At 40.6% G+C, this 24,063-nt stretch overlaps 1 protein-coding gene and 1 pseudogene across 3 annotated transcripts in view; both read left to right on the top strand.

Moving 5' to 3' along the window:
* TRPC4AP (transient receptor potential cation channel subfamily C member 4 associated protein) overlaps window positions 1-24,063 on the top strand; it is an 86,973-nt gene that overhangs the window by 41,763 nt on the left and 21,147 nt on the right. For all 3 annotated transcript variants that reach the window (XM_054723590.1, XM_008149698.3, XM_008149697.3), the window contains exons 6-8: window positions 1,620-1,748; window positions 5,927-6,134; window positions 18,711-18,896. In XM_054723590.1, the coding sequence (XP_054579565.1) occupies window positions 1,620-1,748; window positions 5,927-6,134; window positions 18,711-18,896 (523 nt within the window). The remainder of the gene's footprint in view (window positions 1-1,619; window positions 1,749-5,926; window positions 6,135-18,710; window positions 18,897-24,063) is intronic.
* Window positions 10,879-12,480, top strand: LOC103293349 (ubiquitin-like domain-containing CTD phosphatase 1; annotated as a pseudogene).

The raw sequence follows: 24,063 nt of genomic DNA, 5'->3' as shown, positions 1-24,063 counted from the left end.
GTATCCAAGCAGAGACGGAACAATTGCCAAAGGGGTACAAGCATTGGAAGAGTGTGACCTCTAAGATACCTTTTAACCTCCTTATGCCCATTCCTTCATTTTCCGTGTTAGAAGACAAAATAAGAACCAGAAGCCTCACCCACAATTTAGCAGGACACTACTATATTGAGCAGTGAGTGAAAAAGAATGGTGAATAAAGAAAGCAATTTAGTAGAAAGGAAAGAGCACAGCACTTAGTACTGGAACTTGATTTTGAGTTCTGGTCTTTGGCTTAGTGTTTATTAGTTCACCTCTTGAGCTTTAGTTTCTTATCGGTAGAGTGCAGTTAGTAATCATATTAACATCATAGGGTTGTTGTGAAGACTAAATGAGATGATAGATGTGAAAGTACTCTGTAAAGCAGTATACAAATATAGTTTTTATAAGACACAGTACCTGTCTTTAGGAACTTCTTTGGTAAACTGTAAACAGTGAATCACAATACATGGCAGGATGAAACAAGTGCTGTTGAAGATGTGAAACCTGTATGCTATGAAAATGCAAAGAAAGTTTAATTTTATTTTTTGCCTCATTCAAAAAAGACTTCAGGCATCTTACAGGAGTATGTAAAATCTATCAAAATCATAAATTTAGAAGTATGAATTTAGAAGAATGAAAAGGATAAAGTAAGTTAAGGGTATAACATACATCTAAGAAATGGGCTAATATAAAAATGTAGAGCATAAAATCATCTGTATTATGGATGGTGCAGCCAATACAAATAGGGAGCTATGTTTTAACATTTACACAGCTCAGCATCTGTAACAGTGCTGTGCACTAGAAATACAATGGAAGCCACTTAAGTTACTTTAAATTTCCTTGTAGCAATTTCTTAATAAGAAAAAAATAGGAATAAGTGAAGTTAATTTTAATAAGTTTAAAATTAAATATCAATTTTTTTTTGTACTGACCTTTCAAAATCTAGTGTTTTTTACACTCAGCACATCTTAGTTCAGACTAGCCACATTTCAAGTGCTTAATAGCCACATGAAACTAGTGGCACAAATAGGCACAGATGGAGCTATAAGATAAAAAACTAATTTTAAGGAAACATACAATTATTCTTGTATCTGAGGCCACTAAGAAATTGTCCTTATTAAAAAACAACAACTGTATGATGTTACTGACTCCATCGTTGATTGGCTTTTAGAGTTGAAAATACCAGTACTTCAGGGACTGGGCAGAAAAATAGAAATGTTTGAAGTTGCTGGTTTTTGGAGTGGGGACTTGTACAAATTGTGACAATCCTGGAGTAGGCACGTCCTGCCTGAAAAACATTTACATTAAAAATTTTAAAAGTCAAATAAAACTTGGACTACTCTGTGCTAGGCTATAGCTCCTGATTTAGATACTAAGCAGATACTAGGTCACAAACCTATAAGATTATCATGAAAACACCCCTTCCCAGAAAAATGCATTTGCACACAGTGTTTTGTATATTGCTTTAGGGATTCTAAGCCAAGAATTTCAGATGTAATGTGGGATTGTGTTTCCAGTGTATGGAAGGGATATCTTGCTCTTTATATATATTTTTTCATATTTATAACTTATTCTGCCTTTTCTCTCCTCTCTTGTGATAGACGGAAGGAGTTACAAAGCGTTTGGCAGAAAAGAATGACTTTGTGATCTTCCTGTTTACACTGATGACGAGTAAGAAGACATTCTTACAAACAGCAACACTCATTGAAGATATTTTGGGTGTTAAAAAGGTATGTCCTCCAACAGGTGGGTAACCAGGAGGGAGAGAGTATCTCAACTGATTGGACTCTGAAACCTTAATTAATGTACAGAGCCCTTTTTAAAGAAAAATTCTTCCGTACTCCTAGTGTTAAATAATTTTTTGTATTACTTAAACATATTCAAGTAAAAGTTAGGTTATACTTTTTATACTAATAGGTCTTATATGACTATAAAACCTAAACAAATATACAAATTGAAATCAAAGTAATTATAAAACTCAAAAGTTCAGATTGACATAATGAATTTAATGTGATGGCTAATGTCACTTGGCCAAAATCAAATTGCCCCGCACTCACTAATTATTATAATGCAAGATCTTTTTAGCATACCTACTGCTACATGCTGTGTGACTTTATTCTCTTACCATTTTTCTAAATTTGAACTGCTGTGAAACCTTCATTTATTAGGATATGTTTCCCTTGGTGATTTTTGACTTTCACTTTACTTGTTAAGTTTACCTGTGTTTTTCCCCCATTAGTTGTCAACAGATAATGTTAATTGATACCAACACAGGAGACACAGGTAATGAGCACTGAAGTGTGGCCACTTGGACATAAGATGTACATTCAAATGATCCAGAATATGCTTTAAAAATACTAACTATGATTGAAAGGAAAGCACTAAATTAAAAACTTATTGCGATCTCCCAGACCCTAAAAACGTACCCATAGACATCTGCTAGAGAACCACTACATTCTTAAGACCTGCAGCTTCCTTCCTTCCCTAGTATTTGTCCCGTACGTCCATGTTGGTGCAGTTTGGTAGAATTCTTTTACTACTCGGGAGGCAGGAGCAGCCCCTTAGCGCTGGCATTGCTGGGAAAGGGGCACCCACATGCAGTGTTGTCCCCAGCTTTCGTTTCTGTCTTTTTGCTGTACTTTGCTCAGGTTCTATTTGTTATCACCCAGGCGGAAGATGCACAAGTGACCCATTGTCTGTAGGAACACATTGGAAATGTGTGCAGGTCCCAGACAGACCCTTTGTGTCCTTTGATAAAAAGGCTTTGTTGTTTTTCCACTAACTGTGTGCTCTAGCCAGTGTGAGAGAAGGGGCTTCCAGTCTTCCTGGCAGTATCAGCATAGGAGTCTAGAATTGCTTTTTCTGTGTTGCCAAAATGTTAATGAGTTCTGCTAGATATTATGGATATCTTGGAACATTTTGCAAGGGAATCAGACACCATAAAGAAGGAATCCAAGCCACAAACTGGGAAAAGGTGTTTGCAACCCATGCAACTGACAAAAGATTGGTAGTCAAAATTTATCAGGAATTCTTACAGATTGGCAAGAAAATGAATAGTTCAGTAAAAAAATGGACAATGATATGAACAAGCATTTCACAGAGAAGAAACAAATGGTTCATAAATATAAGAAAAGATGCTTAACCTCATTGATATTTAGGGAAATGCAAATCAAGACTACAGTTAGAGAAAATAGAGCAAATTTAGTGAGAATGTATATCGTTGACAGCACTTCTCTAGTGATGATACTGTTTTATATCAGCAGAATATCTTTACCTTTCTTCTGTTTTCTACTTTAACATGCATATACCCTGTGACCCAGCACCTAGGTATGCACTGCCCTGAGGGCCAGGACATCAGTACCGCAGCCTGAGTCTCAGGCATGCTCATGGGAAAGCTCATTCCCAGAACAGTGATTCTTAGAAATGAAAACACTGAACTGAAGCCAAGAGGTTGTACAGTCAATTCAGTGGGTCTGCCAGCTAAATAGGAAAGATCAAAGTGTATCATGTAAGGGTATTGTTTGAAGAAGTTTTTGTTTCTTATTTATACACTAGAGGCCCAGTGCATGATTGAATCATGCACGTGTAGGGTCCCCTACACGCTTTCGCTTTCGATCACGGGGGAGCTGGGTGCCTGTCCGCTAGTGCACCAGGCCTGAGCGGACAGGCACCCAGCTCCCATGCTTTTGCTTTTGATCGCTGGTGCACCAGGCCTTTCAGAAGCCTCCAGCGCGGCGGAGGCTTCTGAAAGGCCTGGTGCCTGAGTGGACAGGCACCCAGCTCCCATGCTTTTGCTTTCGATTGCGGGGGAGCTGGGTGCCTGTCCGCTGGTGCACCAGGCTCCCCCACTTTTGATGGTCCGCGGTGGGACGTGAGCTCGCTGCCCCAGAGGCCCCTTCTGTGCCGCAGCACAGCCATGGCGCAGACGCTGAGCTCGAGCCGCTGCTGGCGACGCGAGCTCAGCGTCCCACCGGCCCAATCGGCCACCCCGAGTCCCGCCCCCCCGCACCTCCTGGCCAATCGCGGGCATAGCGAAGGTACGGTCAATTTGCATATTTGTCTATTATTAGGTAGGATGTACCTATGCATTCACATATGTATGTTTACTGGATTATTATGGATATTTCTAATTATTGGGCATTCTAAGAATGGTTTGTAAGCCACTGCCCCAGAAAAACTGCACACGTGCATCAAGAAACACAGAACAAAAAACTGAAACCAAGTCTGTGATCTATCTTCAGGAGAATGGGTAAATAAATGCACTCCATTCACACAATAGAACACAGGCATAACTGAGGTACTGCGGGTTCAGTTACAGACCACTGCAATAAAGCGAGAGTATCACAAAGTGAGTCGTAGTCTTTTTGCTGGTAGAAATTTTGCCTTCTATTTGTTAAAAATGCAACATCTGTGAAGTACAATAAAGCAAAGCTCACAAAAATGAGGTATGCCTGTGTTAGAAAGTGGTGGGAAAAAAATGAACTATTGCTAAAGGCAACAGCACACTGAAATCATAGAAATTATTGCTAGAAGTCAGTTGCAGAAGACTGGATGTAGTATATCATTTTTATAAAGCTCAGAAATAACTAAACATAAATCATATGATAAAACTGTTTTTAAAGGCAAAGTAGTAACAAAATTCAGGATAGTGGTCATTGCCTCTGGCAGAGAGGCATGGAGATGTGATAGTAAAGGCATGTGCAGCAATTCACTTCGTTATGCTTTATACCATATAAATAAAAATTAAAATACATTTGACCCTTGAACAATGCAGGTTTGAACTGCATGAGTCCTTCACATATAGATTTTTTAATTAAATATTTTTTCTTTAAATCTTATATTACATGAACTTTTCTCCTTTCGAGACATCTTTATATTCCTCAGATAATACCTGCTACTCTTCCTCCCACTAATTTACTTAACTTCTCCTGGATTGGGTATTTCTCTGTCACAGAGAGTACTATTACCAGATAACAAAAAGCATTTTATAAAATATAATACTCATTCATGATAAAAGCTAGGGATAGAAGGAACATTCTTTAATATCAAAACTTACAGCAAACATTAAACTTAATGTTAAACTTTGGAAATAATTTTATTAAAGTCAAGAAACAGGCAAGAATGCCCATCACTTTCTCTAGATAATTGGTTACTTGTGCATATACAGAAAGAGACACCTATAGGAATGTTCATTGCAACATTGTCTAATAGTGAAAAATTGTAGTTCACCTAAATGTTTATAGAAACAATAAGTTGTGAAGTAAAACAATGAAGAACAAGTGAACTAGAGCTACTTGTATCCGTGTAGTTAAACCTCAGTGTTGACTGAAAAGTAAGGTGGTATATGATGCCATTCACACTACATGCAGAACAGTACCATATGTTTTTATGGAAATATTCATAAGTATAAAAATGTGGGAATAACAAATACAAAGTTCAAAATAATGATTACCTCTGGGGAGAGAAAGGGAATACAAGTAGGTGGGGAAACATGGTCCTTCAGCTATATTTGCAAAACGTTATTTCTTAAAAAGAAACCATCTGTAGCAAGAATGGCAGTTTATGATTCATAAAACTTGAGTGATAAGTATTTCTTTTGTTTGTTTGTTTGTTTGTTTGTTTGTTTAAATAGGTAAAATGAGGCACATGAGCAAAGTTAGAAAATAAGAACAGTGGTGCTCAAAGGGTTTAATCCTTAGACCAGTCCTAGGAGGTAGGTTAGTCCCATTTGACAAATGAGCAAACAGACTTAAAGAGGTTCTTTAACTTACTTCGGGTTGCGCAGCTGTAAATTGCAGAGCTGGGATTTGAATCTAAGTGGCCACATTCTTAGGGGAATGCAAGAGAGGAGCACATCTAATTTTTAATGCACTGAGCACAGGGATTGTTTTATTTGTGTCTTCTGTAGGAAATGATCCGGCTAGATGAAGTCCCCAATCTGAGTTCCTTGGTATCCAATTTCGATCAACAGCAGCTTGCTAATTTCTGCCGGATTCTGGCTGTCACCATTTCAGAGATGGATACAGGGAATGATGACAAGCACACACTTCTTGCCAAAAATGCTCAGCAGAAGAAGAGCTTGAGCTTGGGGCCTTCTGCAGCTGAAATCAACCAAGGTAAAGTCTCTAAACTCTCAGAAATTTAAGATTGTAGCTCTAAGACACCTTTCTAAATCATCTAGCTTTTTCAGTATCTCTAGAGCTTAATCCATGTGAGGGTTCCTGGGATCCACTTAGAATGTGCAAAATTTGTGTGTATTTGTTCATCATTTCGGAGGGCCAAGTCTGTAGTATTCATCAGATTTTTTAATGGATCAGAACCTCAAAAAAGTTAAGAGTCATTATTTGTCAGAGTCACAGAAACATGTACCTTTTGATCCACTAAGTCTCTCTGGGTCTTTATTCTATAGGTTATGCCTACACACACACACACACACACACACACACACACACACACACACACACACGTATATACAAGGTTATTCATTGCAACATTGTTGTTTGTAATAACAAAAGACTAGAAATAATCTAAATGTTCTGTTCATCAACAAGAGACTGCCTAGTTTAAAGAATCTATATATAATCTATCTATCTATCTATCTATCTATCTATCTATCTATCTATCTATCTATATAAAGAGGTAATATGCTAATTTCCTAACAGTGTCCCAGTCACAACTGTTCAACAGGCTGTGCGCGCACAGGAGCTGGTGGGCAGGGACTTGCGCCACCGGGATAGGAGGCGTGCGCAGGCCCATGGCACCGCCCGGCCCCCTCAAGATGGGGGCGGGGCCTCAGCGGAGAGCTCTCAGCACTCCTGCACCGGAGTCTGAAGGTGCGGAGAGGAAGGGAGAGCAGGTGGGCAGTTAGGGGGATCAGGCCAGGAGGGGAGAGCAGATAAGCAGTTAGGGGGGTCAGAAAAGAAGGGGAGAGCAGTTAGGGGGATCAGGCCAGGAGGGGAGAGCAGTTAGGGCCATCAGGCTGGCAGGGGAGTAGTTAGGAGAATCAGGCAGGCAGGAGAGCAGTTAGGGGCATTAGGCAGGCAGGCAGGTGAGCGCTTAGGAGCCAGTGGTTCTGGATTGCGAAAGGGATCCCAGATTGGAGAGGGTGCAGGCCAGGCTGAGGGACCCCCGTTTCCCCCCCGCCCCGTACACGAATTTCATGCACTGGGCCTCTAGTATTTATATAATGGAAAATCATGTAGCTTTTAAGAAAAAAGAATGAAGAAAATCTTTATATACTGATATAGAAAAATATCCAACATATATTAATGGTAAAAAGGAAAATGCAGAACTGTGTGTATAATATAATACTTTTTGTATTAAGGCAGGGAGGGGGGACTAATCAAATGTATTTGTTTGCTCATATGTAGTATGCATAAACTGAAAGCATACACAAGAAAACTAAAGTGGCTACCTGTTAGGCATGGGTGTATTATTTTATGTATGTTTGATTTTAAACCATATGGATATATTGGTTATTTAAATGAAAAAAAATATGACTTTAACTCATCTATTCCATCTATTGATTTTGGTAGCAAAGGAATTCTGTTCTATTGTTCTGGCGTAAGCAGGTTTGGGGGGAAATTAGGCATATATCTGTTTGGTCATAATAAGAGTATAGATGATTTACATTTGAACTAAAACATTGTGTCTTGCCCTAGCCGGTTTGGCTCAGTGGATATAGTCAGCCTAAGGACCAAAGGGTCCCAGGTTTGATTCCAGTCAAGGGCACATGCCCAGATTGCGGGCTCGATCTCCAGTGTGGGGTGTGCAAGAGGCAACCAATCGATGTGTCTCTCTCACATCAATGTTTCTCTCTCTCTGTCTCTCCTCCTCCCTTCTACTCTCTAAAAATCAATGGAAAAAATATCCTCGGGTGAGGATTAACAACAACAAAAAAGCTAGTTCTAGAAATACAGTTGATTAAAAAAAAAATCTCATGTTTACCATAGGGTTAACCAAATAACCAAGGTAGAATAATAAAAATTCATCATTAAAAAGCAGCAGTAAGAAACTACAACCATTTTACAGCAGCGCTAATGATGCTTTGAAAACAGTACTCTGTTTCTAAAGTCCAGTTGAATGGGTGAGTGCATTCCCAGGCCTATCTCTGCAGAATTGCTACAAGCTACCCAGCAACCTTCCTTCTAAATACTGAATATGAGTCTTCCACTAACTCCATTAATGTTCTGGTTTTAGTTATGAACATATGACTAATAGATGGTCATAACTATACTTGTAGGTTATTAAGGAATGTAATTTTACACATTTTAGTCATATGTGAAAACAGAAGTGTGTGAACTCTATGGACCCAGGTTAGTGGTTCTCCCTTCAGCTTGTTTTTCTTTCCAAGTCCTTAGCCTTCCTTGGTCGGTGTAGGCTTTTCTTTCCCCCTCCTTTTTTTTTAAAATATATTTTATTGCTTTTTTACAGAGAGGAATGGAGAGGGATAGGGAGTTAGAAACATCGATGAGAGAGAAACATCGATCAGCTGCCTCCTGCACACCTCCTACTGGGGATGTGCCCGCAACCAAGGTACATGCCCTTGACCGGAATCGAACCTGGGAGCTTTCAGTCTGCAGGCCGACGCTCTATCCACTGAGCCAAACCGGTTAGGGCCCCCCTCTTCTTTTCTTATGACTGGAGGAGTACTAAGGTTAGTAAATCATAAAATATACATTCTTAAAATCATATTACCTCAAAGCTAATTTAAACATACATATACACTGACAAAAGCTCACATTGGTTAATCTCCTAATTGAGCCAGAAGAACATTTACCCAGAACTGATTTTATGTAATCCTCCAAGCATCTCTGTGAAGTAGAGATTAGTATCTCCAGATTAGGAAACTGAGGGTCATAAAGGTTCAGTATTGGATACCTGTGTGTACTGAGGCACAGAGTAACTTTCAACTTTTAATTTTCCATTTAAGGAACCTGTTTTCTTCTGTTAGTATTGATTACCTTCATGTACCTGCTTGTAAGCTGACTTAAGTAAAACCAGCACTACCCATCATCCTTGGGGAATGAGATTTTCTAGTCACTTGGTTTTTTAATTAACTGAGTTTTAACCCCAAGCTAGTTTTCTTTGATTTGAGAGATTAAAAAAAAGAAAGTTTTGCCCTAGCCAGTGTGGTTAAGAGTCATTCTGTGCACTGAAAGTTCGCAGGATCAATTCCTACCAAGGCACATGGTTGTGGGCTTTTTCTCTCTCTCCTTTCATCTCTCTAACAACAATAAAAACATTAAAAAAGAAAAGTCTTTATGAAATATCTAGGTTCACTTTCATACCTGTGTGGCTAACATATGATATAATCTCCAGGTGATGTCTGCTTGTATATTTTGGAATAAAGCTTTATTAAATGTTGTATTTTAGCACATGATGTACAGGGTCTAGGCCTTCCCACCTCTCTGACCATAATTCTGTCTCTACTCCCACATTCCACACACACATTCTCCCCAGTCAGATGCACTGAGAAGGCCAAGGTGAACGTAAGTAAATCACATATAGTAGATGAGAGAAATCTTAATCCTCAGTGTTATCATTCTTTAATTGAATTCCAATAATGAATACTTTTAAATAGAGGTATATGTAGCAGTCAGCTCTGACTGCCATAACAAGGTACCATAGATTGGGTGACTTAAATAACAGAAATGAATTTTCTCACATTCTGGAGGCTAGAGATCCAAGATCAAGATGCCATTAATGTTGGTTTCTGGTGAGGCCTCTCTTCCTGGCTTGTAGCCAGCCACCTTTTCACTGTGTCCTTATGTGGCCTCTCCTCTGTGTGTGCACAAAGAGAGAGATCTCTGGTGTCTCTTCTTCTTATATAAGGACACTGGGCCTATGGTTTAGGGCCCTATCCTACGACCTCACTTAATTATCTCCCCAAAGGCCCTGCCTCCAAATACAGTCGTATGTAGATCAGGGCTTTCAATGTATGAATTTGGGAAGGGGACAAGGGGAGATACACAATTTAGTTCATAATGGACAATGTAAGATGCTGCCAAAAACTTTGTTTGGTTTTGTTTTTCAATATACTGTAACTCTGAACTGGTTTTTTTGCCCAGCAAAGTAATGCTTCATCTTATCTTCCTGGAACTCCGATAATTTAAATGTTAGAGCCCTTTTGGGGATTCTCAGAACAACTAGTTGTCCCTTCTATCAATTCAGAAGGAACAGATAGCTCCATCGGGTGGGATCATTCAAGATTTTAGAGATACAGATGAAGCTACAGGGCCAGATAGTTACCAGTTTATAGGTGACATTGAGCTGAAAGGAGCTGATTTATGAATTAGGATGGAATTCAGAATCATCTCCAAGCTGAAAAGCAGGGCCTCCTGTGAGAGGAAAATTGACACGAGTATTTTGGAAATACTGGTGTTTTAACAAGAAGAGAGAAGAGGTCTGCTTTTGCAGAAGTTCTCGGAAGTAGTGGGTGTTTTGGTCATTAGCCACTTTAACATTAACTAACTGTGTTAGAGCTACTGATAAGGCTGTGAGAATACAAAGACTGTAGAGTGCAGGGGTACCAGTCCCCTGAGACTGTATATAAGTTGGTGAGTTTCATTGGGACTGCCTTGCGGGGACGAGAGGGAGTCCATTGCTTTCATCAGCTTTTCAAGAAATGAGTGATTTCATAAAAGCTCAGGAATCAGTGGTGAGAGTCAGAGTGTCAGAACCCTGAATCCTGGGCAGGTCCCATCTGAAAGACTGTATTCAGTGTGCAGGTCTTGGGAACTGTCTTGTGAGGAAAAGCTCAAAAAATTGGAGAGAGGTTCCTGCATCCACTGCTGACAGCCCCACTGCGCTCTAGGTGTATTTTTCTGAACAAAAGTTGCCTCAATATATGTTTTAAGGATGGCTTTCCCTATCATCATAAAATGGGGTGGACAGGAATATTCAGTGACCACACTTTCAGAAGATGATACTGTGCTGGATCTCAAACAGTTTCTCAAGACCCTTACAGGAGTGTTACCAGAATAACAGAAATTACTTGGACTTAAAGTAAAAGGCGCAAATCTGCAGAAAATGATGTTAAGCTTGGAACTCTCAAACTGAAACCAAATACTAAAATCATGATGATGGGAACTCGTGAGAAGAGCTTGGGAGATGTCTTAGGTCCACCTCCTGATGATGATGATGTTGTCAATGACTTTGATATTGAAAATGAAGTAGTCGAAGTAGAAAATAGGGAAGAAAACCTACTGAAAATTTCTTGCAGAGTAAAAGAAAACAAAGTGGAAATTTTGAATCCACCTAGGGAAGAGAAAAAGCTTTTGGTACTAGGCATTGATTATACATTATTTGACCACAGGTCTTGTGCAGAGACTGTGGTAAGAATTAATGTGACCATCCTATCTAATAAAGAAGGGATATGCTAATTGACCCTCACACCATCACAAAAGATGGCAGTGCCCACAGCCAATAAGGCGGGAGTATGCTAATTGACTGCCCCGCCCTTAAGATGGCAGTGCCCACAGCCACAAGATGGCGGCACCCAGCCCCCTCAGCCCCGCCTCCGAAATCCCCCAGTCCTCTCCGCCCAGGGCCTGCCCAAGGCGCAGGCAAGCCTCAGATGTCAGCTGCCCAGCCGCCCAGGGCCGGCCCAAGGTGCAGGCAAGCCTCGGATGGTGGCTGCCGAGCTGCCCAGGGCCGCCCAAGGCTCAGGTAACCAGGGCTGGCTGAGGCTTGCGCTGCTGGCAGTGGCAGCAGCAGAGTGTAATGGGGTGTCACCTTCCCCTGATCACCGGGTCGCCTCCCACCCCTGAGGGCTCCCAGACTGTGAGAGGGAGCAGGCCAGACTGAGGGATCCCCCACTCCAGTGCATGAATTTTCATGCACCGGGCCTCTAGTAACTTCATGAATTCCTAACATCTGCATATGAGGATTATGACACTGTTATTTGGTCTGAAACAAATACGAAGTAGATTGAAGTTAAAATGAAAGAGCTGGGAGTGAGCAAAAATGCCAATTATAAGATTACCTTCGTGTTGGACAGTGCTGCTATGATAACAGTGCATATGCCAAGGAGAGGATTAATAGATGTAAAGCCTCTTGGCGTTATATGGAGGAGGTTTTCGGAGTTTTACAGCAAAAAGAACACCATTATGTTTGATGACATAGGAAGAAATTTCTAATGAACCCATAGAATGGACTAAAGATAAGGCCTTTTATGAAAGCCCACCTAAATTGAGATAAAGACAAAGAACTTTTAAAATTAACTCAGTACCTCAAGGAAGTAGCAAAATTAGATGACTTTTTGGACCTAAATCACAAATATCAGGAAAGATACCTCTCAAAGAAGCAAGGACAGTAGTTCCAAGTTATGCTGGCAGTTATTGAAGATACTTGAGATCCACTAACTTGCTTTTATGCTAGAAATCATTATAATAGTGCTGGACACTGAAGCAAATACCAGACTGCTTATACTTGGTCTTCCATTCTTTTGTAAATTTAATTTTATAATTTTTGAAGATCACAGCAATATGCTAAAAATATTCTCTCTTTTTCTCCCATGTGAATATATTGTTACTCTTGAAAAATATTTTCTCCAGGATTGAGTACTAAGGTACTCCCCCACTCACACACAAAAAGTAGACAGAAATGTGTACTCAACAATATCATTTTGAGATTTTGGAAACAAGTTATGTCTTATGTTCCTGCCTTATTTGTATTGTTGTTGGACTAAATCTAAGACCAATTCCATCTTGAAACTACTGCTTTTCCTTTTAAAACAAACAACAAATATATCTATACTAGTAAAAGGGTAATATGCTAATTAGCCTGGGAGACCTTCCGGGAGACCTTCCAGACGTCCTTCTGGACAAAGCCATGGTGGTGGGGCCGAGGCAGAGGTGGTTAGGGGCGAGCAGGCTGGCAATGGGCAGGGGGGCAGTTAGGGGAGAGCAGGCCAGCGGGGAGGGCAGTTGAAGGCTAGCAGGCTGGCAAGGGAGGGGCAGTTGGGGTGAGCAGGCCAGCAGGTGGGGGCAGTTAGGGGCGATCAGGCAGGCAGGTAAGCAGTTAGGGGCCAGCAGTCCCGGATTGTGAGAGGGATGTCTGACTGCCGGTTTAGGCCCAATCCCCAGCATCGGGCCTAAATCTGCAGTCGTACATCCCCCAAGGGGTCCTGGATTGGAGAGGGTTGCAAGCTGGGCTGAGGGGACCCCCCCTCCTGTGCACAAATTTCGTGCACCGCCCTCTAGAGTGTGTGTGTGTGTGTGTGTGTGTGTGTGTGTATTTATTTTATTTTTATTTTTATTTTTTCAGTAAGGAACCTAGTTTGGTATGCTTAAAATCACCAGTTTTTTTAATTCTTTTGTCATAGACACATTTCTCTCTTCTCATCCATCCAATATTGACATCTCTAAATTGTGAGCTTTCTCTTTGTATGTGTCTCAGTGTTTGAGTAAAACTGGAAAATGTCAGCTGTAATACTGATATGTCATAGTATGAAAAATAGAAAACATAAGGTTGAAGAATAAAACTAAGGAACAAGAATGTTTCTTTTTGGTGGCTAAGTAGAAACATTTCTGCCTAAAAGTATTGTCATGAAAGCAGAGGCAATACATTTTAAAATGAGACGTATCACTGATTCAGCCCTAAAATGCATGAACAAAAGTGTTTATTCTGTTCTAACTATATCTTGCCTAAGTGCAACACTGTTTCAGTGGAAATTTGTTTGAAATGCTTAAGCCTGCAGATACGTAATGTGACCACTGTTTGTGTTGACAGTATTGGTTTATACCAGTGTTCAGCAAACTGCGGCTCGCGAGCCACGTGTGGCTCTTTGGCCCCTTGAGTGTGGCTCTTCCACAAAATACCATGGCCTGGGCGAGTCTATTTTGAAGAAGTGGCGTTAGAAGAAGTTTAAGTTTAAAAAATTTGGCTCTCAAAAGAAATTTCAATCATTGTACTGTTGATATTTGGCTCTGTTGACTAATGAGTTTGCCGACCACTGGTTTATACAATTCTTGTATTTGAAAGGAATCTGATCCTTTCAAATGAACATGGTGTATATTGTTTTTACAGGGCTATTTCAGTGGTATAAATAATAAATACCTTCTCTTAAAAAATAAAAAGAAACTGGAGAAAAGAGGTATGAGAGTGAGAATCCAGCTTTGTGAAGATTTTCATGTATAATTCAATCTCATTTCTTCATTTTTGGGAAAAAGTAATGTATATCTAAGGTTTAAAAAATGTATAAGGTAGAAAAGGAATAGCAGATTACAATAGAAAGTTTGTTCCCCTCCCCATGGTAACTGAGTACCATTTTTTCATGTGTTCCTTCAGAGATATTGCCCAATTATGGGGTGGAGGAGGGAAGAGAGAGATTGACTCCTCCCTGTGTGTGCAGATGGTAAGGTAAAATAGGCATCATTCCACCTCTGGCTTTTAACTTTCTTTTGCAAAGCATCCCATTCCAGTACATTTGGAATTATCTTATTCTTTTTTACAGCTACATAGTATTCTTTTGTACCATAACTAGAGGCCCGGTGCACGAATTTGGTGCACGGGTGGGGTCCCTCGGCATGTCCTGCGGGGATTAGGCCAAAACTGGCAGTTCAGTGCCACCTGCCACTCCTGCCTGCCGCTCCTGCTCATCCCTGCTCCGCTGCACCTGCCTCGGGCTCACGCCCAGTCAGTCCTGATTGGGAGAGGCTCATGCCGCCACAGTGGTGCTCGCCACCTTGAGCCCTGCATCCGGCACCTATCCCGAGGGGATGGGGGGACGCGATCAGCCTTCCAGGCCAGGATCCCGATCCTTCTGCTGATGTTCGCGCCGGTTATCAGACGAGCCACCTGGCGACCGCTTCATATCATTTCTTACTTGCGGAGCGTCTAGGGAGGGGAAGTGGCCGCAGTGCCCGAGGCTGACTTCCAGGAGGCCGCTGCGCTGTCGGGATTGTGCCAGCGGCACCAGTCTGTCAGTGCCTGGCCCCTCCTCCGGAGATTGGACCTGCAGGACTACTGAGGGAGGGAGTGGCTGCTGCCCGGCTGGTGGGTCACCAGGACAGGTCGGTCAGCTGAGCGGTACTCCCGCTGTGGGAGCACACTGACGACCAGGGGGCAGCTCCTGTGTTGAGCATCTGCCCCCCGATGGTCAGTGCACATCATAGCGACCTGTTGACCAGTCATAATGGTTGCTTGGGCTTTTATATAGATAGATTTATCTAGTCCCCTATTGATGGAAATTTGGTGTGTTTCAAGTCTTTGTTCCTACAAATAACAACCTTGCGCATAGCTTGTGATGTGCAGGATATTTGCCTTTTAAACTTAGATAGATGTTGACAAATGACACTTCCAATGAACTGGTTCATCTTTCCACTCTGTATACCCTTCTCAGAACAGGGCCTTTTTAAACTTCCTGGTATTTGTCAAACTGATAAGTAAACATTGTTATCCAAAGAAAAACAAAAAACAAAAAAGCTATTTCAGTGTTTTTTTTAAATTGAGGTGAAAGTAACATAAAGTTAACCATTTAAAGTGAACAATTCGGTGGCATTTAGTATAATTATAACTTGTGCGTGTACTGTGCATTTACGTTTGTCCATCTAGTTCTAAAACCATTCATCACTCCAGAAAGAAACCATACACATTAAGCAGTTATTTCCCTTTATCCTCAACTCCTGGCAGTCACCCGCTTTCTGTCTGTATATTTATCTATTCTGCAATCATACAATATGTGACCTTTTGTACCATGTATCATGCTTCTTTCACTTAGCATGATGTCATTCACTGTAGCATGTCACTATTTCATTTCTTTTTATGACTGAATAATATTCATTGTATGTATATAGTACAGTTTGTCCATTTGTTGGATAGACATTTGGGTTGTTTTTATCTTTGGTTATTGTGAATAGTGCAGCTGTGAACATGTATGTACGTGTATTTTTTGAACACCTGTTTTCATTTCCTTGAGGTGTATGTTTAGGAGTGGAATTGCTGGATCATATAATTCTGTGTTTAACTTTTCAAGGAAAAGTTAATTTGTAGTTTTAATTAACTTTTTTAATATTAGGTCAAACATTATTTTCTAGTCACTCACTAATGTATAAAGGATGGAAAGAGGGCTAAGATTATTTGTTTAGCTCTGTGCTGGGACTGGATTTATATGACTTTATAGAATCGTCCTAACTAATTACTTTGTTTTAAAATTTTTAAAGAATTTTCTTTAATATTCTTTTGAATTTTACTTTAAAATTTTTCATTATGGGGAACATCCCACATATAAAAGTAGAGCCATATATGACACACATGACTGTATACCAATCTTCATTTAACCATCACTTAACTTAGACATTGTCAACTGATGGCCTGTCTTTAGCTCTACCTCCATTCACTCCTCCCTTCCTCACTTTAAAAACATATATTTTTAAAAATTTTATTTCAGAAAGGAAAGGAGAGGGAGAGATAGAAATATCAATGATGAGAAATGATGAGAGAGAATCACTGATTGGCTACCTTCTGCATGTCCCCCACTGGGGATTGAGCTCTCAACCTGGCATATGCCCTGACCTGGGAATTGAACCATGACCTCCTGGTTCATCGATAGTCAACTACTGAGCCATACCAGCTATGCTTCCCTTACTCACTTTGGATTATTTTGAAGCAAATCTCAGACATCATAAAAATTTCACCTATATATATTTTAGTGTTTCCACAAGATAATGACTCTTTTAAACAGAACTCCAATACCATATTATGCATTCCCAAATTAATAGTAATATCTTTATACTGTGAAATATTTATTAGCTTTGAATCAGATGACACATTTGCCTGGCTCATAAAATCTATAGATTCAAAATGGTGTTCATTGAAAAGTTTCCCTCCCTCTATTCCCATTGGCCTAATTCTTGTTGCCTTCAGCAACTGCTATTTTCTATCCTTCCTGGAAGATTTAATGCACATACAAGCAAATATGTATAGATATTAGCCTTATTTTAAAGAAGGTTAATGATGTTGACAAGATTTGAACCCAGATTTCCCTGCTTCCAAAGGTTATTATGTTCTCTTATGCTGATCAGGATTTCCATCTTACTCATAGGAGTTGGATAATTATCCAGTTAGAGGAGTTGGGTTTAAAAAAAAAAAAAGACTTAACTGATAAACAAAAATAGATCCAGAGACATAGAAACATCGAACAGACCGTCAGACCTCAGAGGAAAGGCAAGGGAGGGTGGGAGGGAGGGGTAAGAGTTTAACCAAAGGACTTGTATGCATGCATATAAGCATAACCAATGAACACAAACAGTAGGGGGGTGAGGGCATGTCCTGGGGTGGGGAGGGGAGTGGGAGCAGCTGGGGAGAGATCAATGGGGGAAAAAGAAGACATATGTAATACTTTCAACAATAAAGAATTTAAATTTTTTTTAAAAGGCTTACCTTTTTTTCTTCCCTGTACTTGTTTATTACAGGAAAATCAAACCATAGATAAGTAGTTTTAAAAGAAGCATTTATATGCTTTTCTACTCAGAAACAGCCACAGTAAATGCCTTAGAACATATCTTTTCTTTATGTATATATTTAAAGAAGTAAAGTTTCAAATTTTTTAAGAAAACAGGCCCAAGCCAATACTTAAGTAACATTTAAGCACCTTTTTGTAAGCATATTTAAACATCTTTTGGAGTCACTGTATAGAGAGGTATGTGTCATCATTCTTAGTGTCTGTGTTGTATTCTATTGTTTGAATATATCATAAATCAATAAGCTATTAATGAACATGTAGTTATTTCTTTTTGTTGTTATAGAAACCACACCAATGAACATCTGTGTACAGCTGTCTTTGTATTATATAACTAGAGGCCCGGTGCACAAAATTTGTGCACTGCGGGGGGCGGAGGGTTGTCCCTCAGCCCAGCGTGCACCCTCTCCAATCTGGGACCCCTTGGGGGATGTCTGACTACCGGTTTAGGCCCTGTGGAATCGGGCCTAAACTGGCAGTCAGACATCCCTCTCATAATCCGGACTACTGGCTCCCAACCACTCACCTGCCTGCCAGCCTGATCACCCCCTAACCACTCCCCTCCCAGCCTGATTGATGCCTAACTGCTCCCCTGCCAACCCGATTGCCCCCAACTGCCCTCCCCTTCTGGCCTGGTCCCTCCCAACTGCCCTTTCCTGCCAGCTCAGTCACCCTTAACTGCCCTCACCTGCAGGCCTAGTCCCTGCCAACTGCCCTCCCTCCCCTGAAAGCCTCCCAGCTTCCCTCCCCTGCTGGCCTGGTCACCCCTAACTGCCCTCCCCTGCTGGCCTGATTGCCCACAATTATCCTCCCCTGCTGACCATCTTGTGGCGGCCATCTTTGACCATGTGAGGGCAACCATCTTGTGTGAGGGCGTGAGGGTCAACTTGCATATTACCTCTTTATTGTATAGGATTGGTTATTTCCTTATGGTAAATTTCTGGTAATAGATCTCATGGCTCAAAGATACACAGATTTACGGCATAAGTTATTCTAATTTATATCTCCACCAATAGATATAAGAGAGCATTTTCCCTTGCACCTACTAAATGTGTTTCTATAACTTTATTACTATTTTACCGTTGTTTGGCCTTTCATTTTAAAGGGAAACTGTGGCTGTCAGGTTAGAAATCATTCCTGTCATGCAAGTGAGGGGCTGGTTGTTTGTTGAGGGCTTTAGAACTGGTCTCTGTTTTGAAAATTCCTTCTTTTGTTCTTTCTTCTGCAGCGGCCCTTCTCAGCATCCCTGGCTTTGTTGAGCGGCTTTGCAAGCTGGCAACTCGAAAGGTGTCAGAGTCAACGGGCACAGCCAGCTTCCTTCAGGAGTTGGAGGAGTGGTACACATGGCTCGACAATGCTTTGGTGCTAGATGCTCTGATGCGAGTGGCTAATGAGGAATCAGAGCACAGTCAAGGTACTTGTGGTGGGTCTCCTGAGAGGTGGATTCCTGGAGCCATTCTTGACCTCTTTTCCAAAGAGGATAAATTGAAATTTGCTCAAAGTAGAATTTTTCCTCAGGGAATCCTAGAGCATGATTATTAAGATTCTTTTGCTAGCTAGTGACAGAAATCTCTTTGATCTCCCAAGGGTTCCAATCTGATTGGAGGGACTATGACTTGGTTGCACAATCAGAGAGACTGTTTGGAGCCAATAACCAGAGCATTCTTAGGAACCCAAAGAGTTCTTGCTCTGTCTCCTTTTTCTTTAGTCTTCTCTTTTCTCTTTTCTGATGAGTAGGCTGCCCAGTAAATGTGTAAGGTTCTAGTCTCAGCTCCAGCTATGTGGTGAAGGAGTCTGGCCCATCTTGGATCATTTGCCCAACCCTGAAGCATTTGACTGGCCAGCAGGATGGGGTCAGATTATACAAACCTAGTAATTCTCACTATAATCACGTGCAGATAAAAATTGAAGGGAGGAAAGTCTGGGATGTCAGTGTGCAGAACTCTGTGGACCTGCCTCCCCAGTGAAACTATAAACAAAACTTATTTTTTTAAAAAGGCATCTAGATTAGGAAATAGTAAAACTATATTTATAGATGACATGATCTTCTATATAGGAAGACCTAAAGAATTCACTAAAAAACCAATAAACTAATAAATGAGTTCAACAAAGATAAAAGCTTAATTTCAAGATATGAGCTCAATATACAGAAATTAATTCTATTTCTCTACAGTAGCAATTAATAAACTAAAGTTAAAACAATTTCATTTACAAGAATATCAAAAAGAATAAAGCACTTAGAGATACATTTAATAAATGCAAAACTTATACTCTGAAAATTATAAAACATTATTGAAAGAAATTAAAGAAGACCTAAGTAAATGGAAAGACATCTCATGTCTTGTGTTTATGGATCAGAAGACTCAGTATTTTTAAGGTAGCAATACTCCCCATCTTGATCTACAGATCTATCTGCAGATTCAACCCAGTTCCTATCAAAATCCCAGCTGGCTTCTTTGCAGAAGTGGACTAGCTTGGTCCTAAAATTCTATGGGAAAGCAAAGTTCCCAGAAGCACCAAAACAATCTTGGAAAAAAACAAAATCGGGAGACTCACACTTCATAATTTCAAAACTTAATTGCAGAGCATCAGGAATCAACAGTGTGCTACCGACATAAACAGAGACATATGATGAAATAGAATTGAGAGTTCAGAAATAAACCCTCATTTAATATGGTCAGTTGATTTTCAGCAAGAATTCTAAGACCATTCAATTTGGGAAATGGTAGTCTTTTACACAAATGGTGCTGGAGCCATTAGTTATCCACATGCAAAAGAATGAAGTTGAGCCCTGACTGGTTTGGCTCAGTGGATAGAGCGTCAGCCTGTGGACTGAAGGGTCCCAGGTTCAATTCCAGTCAAGGGCACGTACCTTGGTTTCGGGCACATCCCCAGTAGGGGGTGCGCAGGAGGCAGCTGATTGATGTTTCTCTCTCATCGATGTTTCTAACTCTCTATCCCTCTCCCTTCCTCTCTGTAAAAAAATCAATAAAATATTTTTTCAAAAAAGAATGAAGTTGAAACCCCCTAATTCACATCATATGTAAAAATTAGCTCAAAGTCATCAAAGACTTAAATATATGAGCTGCATTTATAAAACCTTTAGAAGAAAACATAGGATTAAATCTTCATGACCTTGGATTTGGCAATGTTTTCTTAGACAGCTTTTAAGCACAAGCAACAAAATTAAAAATAAATAAATTGAACTTCATTAAAATGAAAACCTTTGGTACTTCAAAAAAACAGAACACCCACCATCAGGCCCTGACCAGTGTTCTCAGTGGTTAGAGCACTGACCTGTGCACTGAAGGGTCACAGGTTCAATTCCCAGTCAAGGGCACGTATCTGGGTTGCAGGTTTGATCGTATGCCAGAGGCAACCGATCAATGTGTCTCTCTCACATTGATGTTTTTCTCTCTCTCTTTCTCTCTCTCCCCTCTCTGCCCTCCTCCTCTTGCCCCTCCTCCCACTTTGCCCTCCTCCCTTCCCCCTCCTCCCCTCCCTCCCACTCTCTCTAAAAATCAATGGAAAAAATATTCTCTGGTGAGGATTAAAAAACAAACAAACACTATCAGGAAAGTGAAAAGACAACCCACAGAATGGAAGAACTTTTTTAAAAAAAATATTTTTATTTATTTCAGAGAGGAAGGGAGAGGGGGAGAGAAAGAGAGAAACATCAATGATGAGAGAGAATCATCAGTTGGCTGCCTCCTGCATGCCCCCCGACTGGGGATTGAGCCTGCAACCCGGGCATATGCCCTTGACCGGAATCGAACCAGGGACCCTTCAGTCCACAGGCCGACGCTCTATCCACTGAGCCAAACCAGCTAGGGCTGGAAAAACATTTTTGAGGGTAGAGAACATTTTTATAAACCATATAGCTAATTAGGGACTTGAATCTAGAATATTTAACGAGCTCCTACAGCTTAGTAATAAAGAAGCAACCCATTTCACAATGTGGGGAAAAGATCTGAATAGATATTTCTCTAGAGAAGATATATAAATAGCCAATAGTACATGAAAAGATACTTTAACATCATTAGTCAATGGGGAAATTCAAATTTAAACTACAGTTAAGATACCACTTCACACCCATTAAGATGTTTATCATCCAAAAGACAGATAATAACAAGTGTTGGCAAGGAGCTCTAGCCAGTTTGGCTCAGTGGAAAGAGTGTCGACCTGCGGACTGAAGAGTCCTGGGTTCGATTCCGGTCAAGGGCATATGCCCAGGTGGCAGGCTTGATCCCCAGTTGGGGGTGTGCAGGAGGCAGCCATTCAGTGATTCTCTCTCATCATTGATGTTTCTCTCTCTCCCTCTTCCTTCCTTTCTGAAATCAATAAAAATATATTAAACACACACACACACACACACACACACACACACACACACAAGTGTTGGCAAGGACATGGAGAAATTGGAACTCTCATTCCCTGTTGGGGGCATGTAAAATACTACAGCCATTTTGGAAATAGTCTGGCGGTTCCTCAGAAAGTTAAACACAAGAGTTACCATGTTACCCAGAAAGCCCATTTTTAGGTATATACTCAAGAGAAATGAAAACATATGTTTACAAAAGAACTTATACATGAATGTTCATAGCAACAGATTTATAATAGCCAAAACATGAATCTATCCAAGTGTCCATCACTTGCTGAATAGATAACAGAATATGATATATTCATATGATAGAATATTGTTCAGCAGTTTAAAAAATGAAATACTGATACATGGTACAACCTAAATGAACCTTGAAAACACCGTGCTAAGGGAAAGAAGCCAACAAAAGAGCACATGTTGTATGATTCCATTTATACGAAATGTCCTGAATAAGCAAATCCATGGAAACAAAGTAATTTAATGGATACCTAGGGCTGAGGAGTTGGGAAATGGCGAGTGACTGCTAATGAGTATAAGATTTCTTTTGGGGGTAATGAAAATGCTCTAAAATTGTGTTGATGGCTGTACAACTCTGAATATACTAAAAACCACTGAATTGTACGTTTTAAATGAGTGAATTGTATAGTATGAATTATTCGTCACCCCTGTTTGTTTTTTTTAAAGAGAGTGTGACCCAGAGTGCGGTACCGACATAGAGTGTGTTGGTCACTTTAATCAGTTTGGTGGAGCTTAAGAGATTGGAGGGAAGTGCAGGCCTCTTAAACTAGTTTTCCCACCCTCATCATTGGGACTTACCTTATTACTAAGCTCTGGCCATTACTTTGGGGACTCTGTTTCTTGAAAATACCTATCCTAGGGATTCTTGCAAACCAGGCACCAAAGGTTGGCAGTTCTTGGGGAAGAACCTGAGCTGCCTGTGTCTCTTTTTCCACGGATGTTTCTTACTGAGAAGGACTTGTATGCCATATGCTACACCTGCTCCTTCCAGAGACATCCTCTCCTCAGTCACCCCCAGGACTCCCTGAGCTAGGTGCTGAGGATGCCGAGGCTTTCAAGGCCACACAAGTGTACAGCAGAGGCAGGAATCTACGTGATAGCTCTTTAGATTCTTTTCACAGATTAGTTGACTCTTAAATTGTTCCGGGAGATGGGCCAAGGTATCCCAACATAGAAATTTAGAAATTGAGTAATTATGGTTTTTCTTCCAACCTGCAGAAAAATATATGAGAATAAAATAGAATTTTCTCAATTAGATTTTCTCCGGTAAATTTTTCTTAAGTCTTTGCCCACTGTAACTTTAGTTGTCATTAAAAGCTTGCAGATTGCTCAGCTGGAATGGCTCAGTTGGTTGAGCGTCATCCTCTTTACCAAAAGGTTGCCGGTTTGATTCCTGGGTTGCAGGTTAAATCCCCGGGTGGGACATGTGTGGAAGGCAAAGGATTGATGTTCCTCTCTCTCTTCTCCCCCCACTCCCTTCTTCTCTCTAAGTATGTCTGTGGATGAGGATTTAAAAAAGAAGAGCTTGCAGATTAAAAAGAAAAAAACAAGTAGCGAACAAGCATCAGAGTTTGTTTTTTCTTTCTATTTAACGTACATGTTGCTTACGTGTGCCAGGCATTGTTTTAAGCACTTCCAATGTGTTAAATCCTTTAACCTTTGAAATATTGGTAAGAGATAGGTACTGTTGCCATTATCCCTGTTTTACAGATGAGGATGGATAGGGGAGCATAGTGACATCAACAAATTTACCCAAGGCCACCCAGCTAGTGAATGGCCCCAGAGTCTTCTGTTAACAATCATCCTTCATTCAGCAACTGGTCTTCTTCAGAATTATAATTTTATATTAGTGACATAATATGACTGGAAAAAAATAGTTTCAGTCTACAGGGTAGAGTAGGTTAGGTTTTTATATCATGATATCCACATGCAGAAATCACTGTGACTTCTGCATGCAGCTTGCCTGAATATATCTGATGTCCAACCACTGCTCTGTACCATGTGTTTTTCAGTCCAATAGGAGCTTGAAAGGACCTTAGTCAGTAGTTACTGACTCACCTTTTCACGTTTAAAATGAGGGCAACTGACGGGAAGTAACTCCTAAGGTCTCCTGACTCTGACCAGTGACCTTTTAAAATAACAGGGACCTAAGAGTCCCCACAAATCAGGTGGTGGGCTTCCC

Source organism: Eptesicus fuscus, chromosome 12 (genome assembly GCF_027574615.1).
Source record: "Eptesicus fuscus isolate TK198812 chromosome 12, DD_ASM_mEF_20220401, whole genome shotgun sequence".
Taxonomy (NCBI): Eukaryota; Metazoa; Chordata; class Mammalia; order Chiroptera; family Vespertilionidae; genus Eptesicus; species Eptesicus fuscus.
Note: the sequence above shows the minus strand (reverse complement) of the source record. Positions and strands in the feature narration are given on the sequence as shown.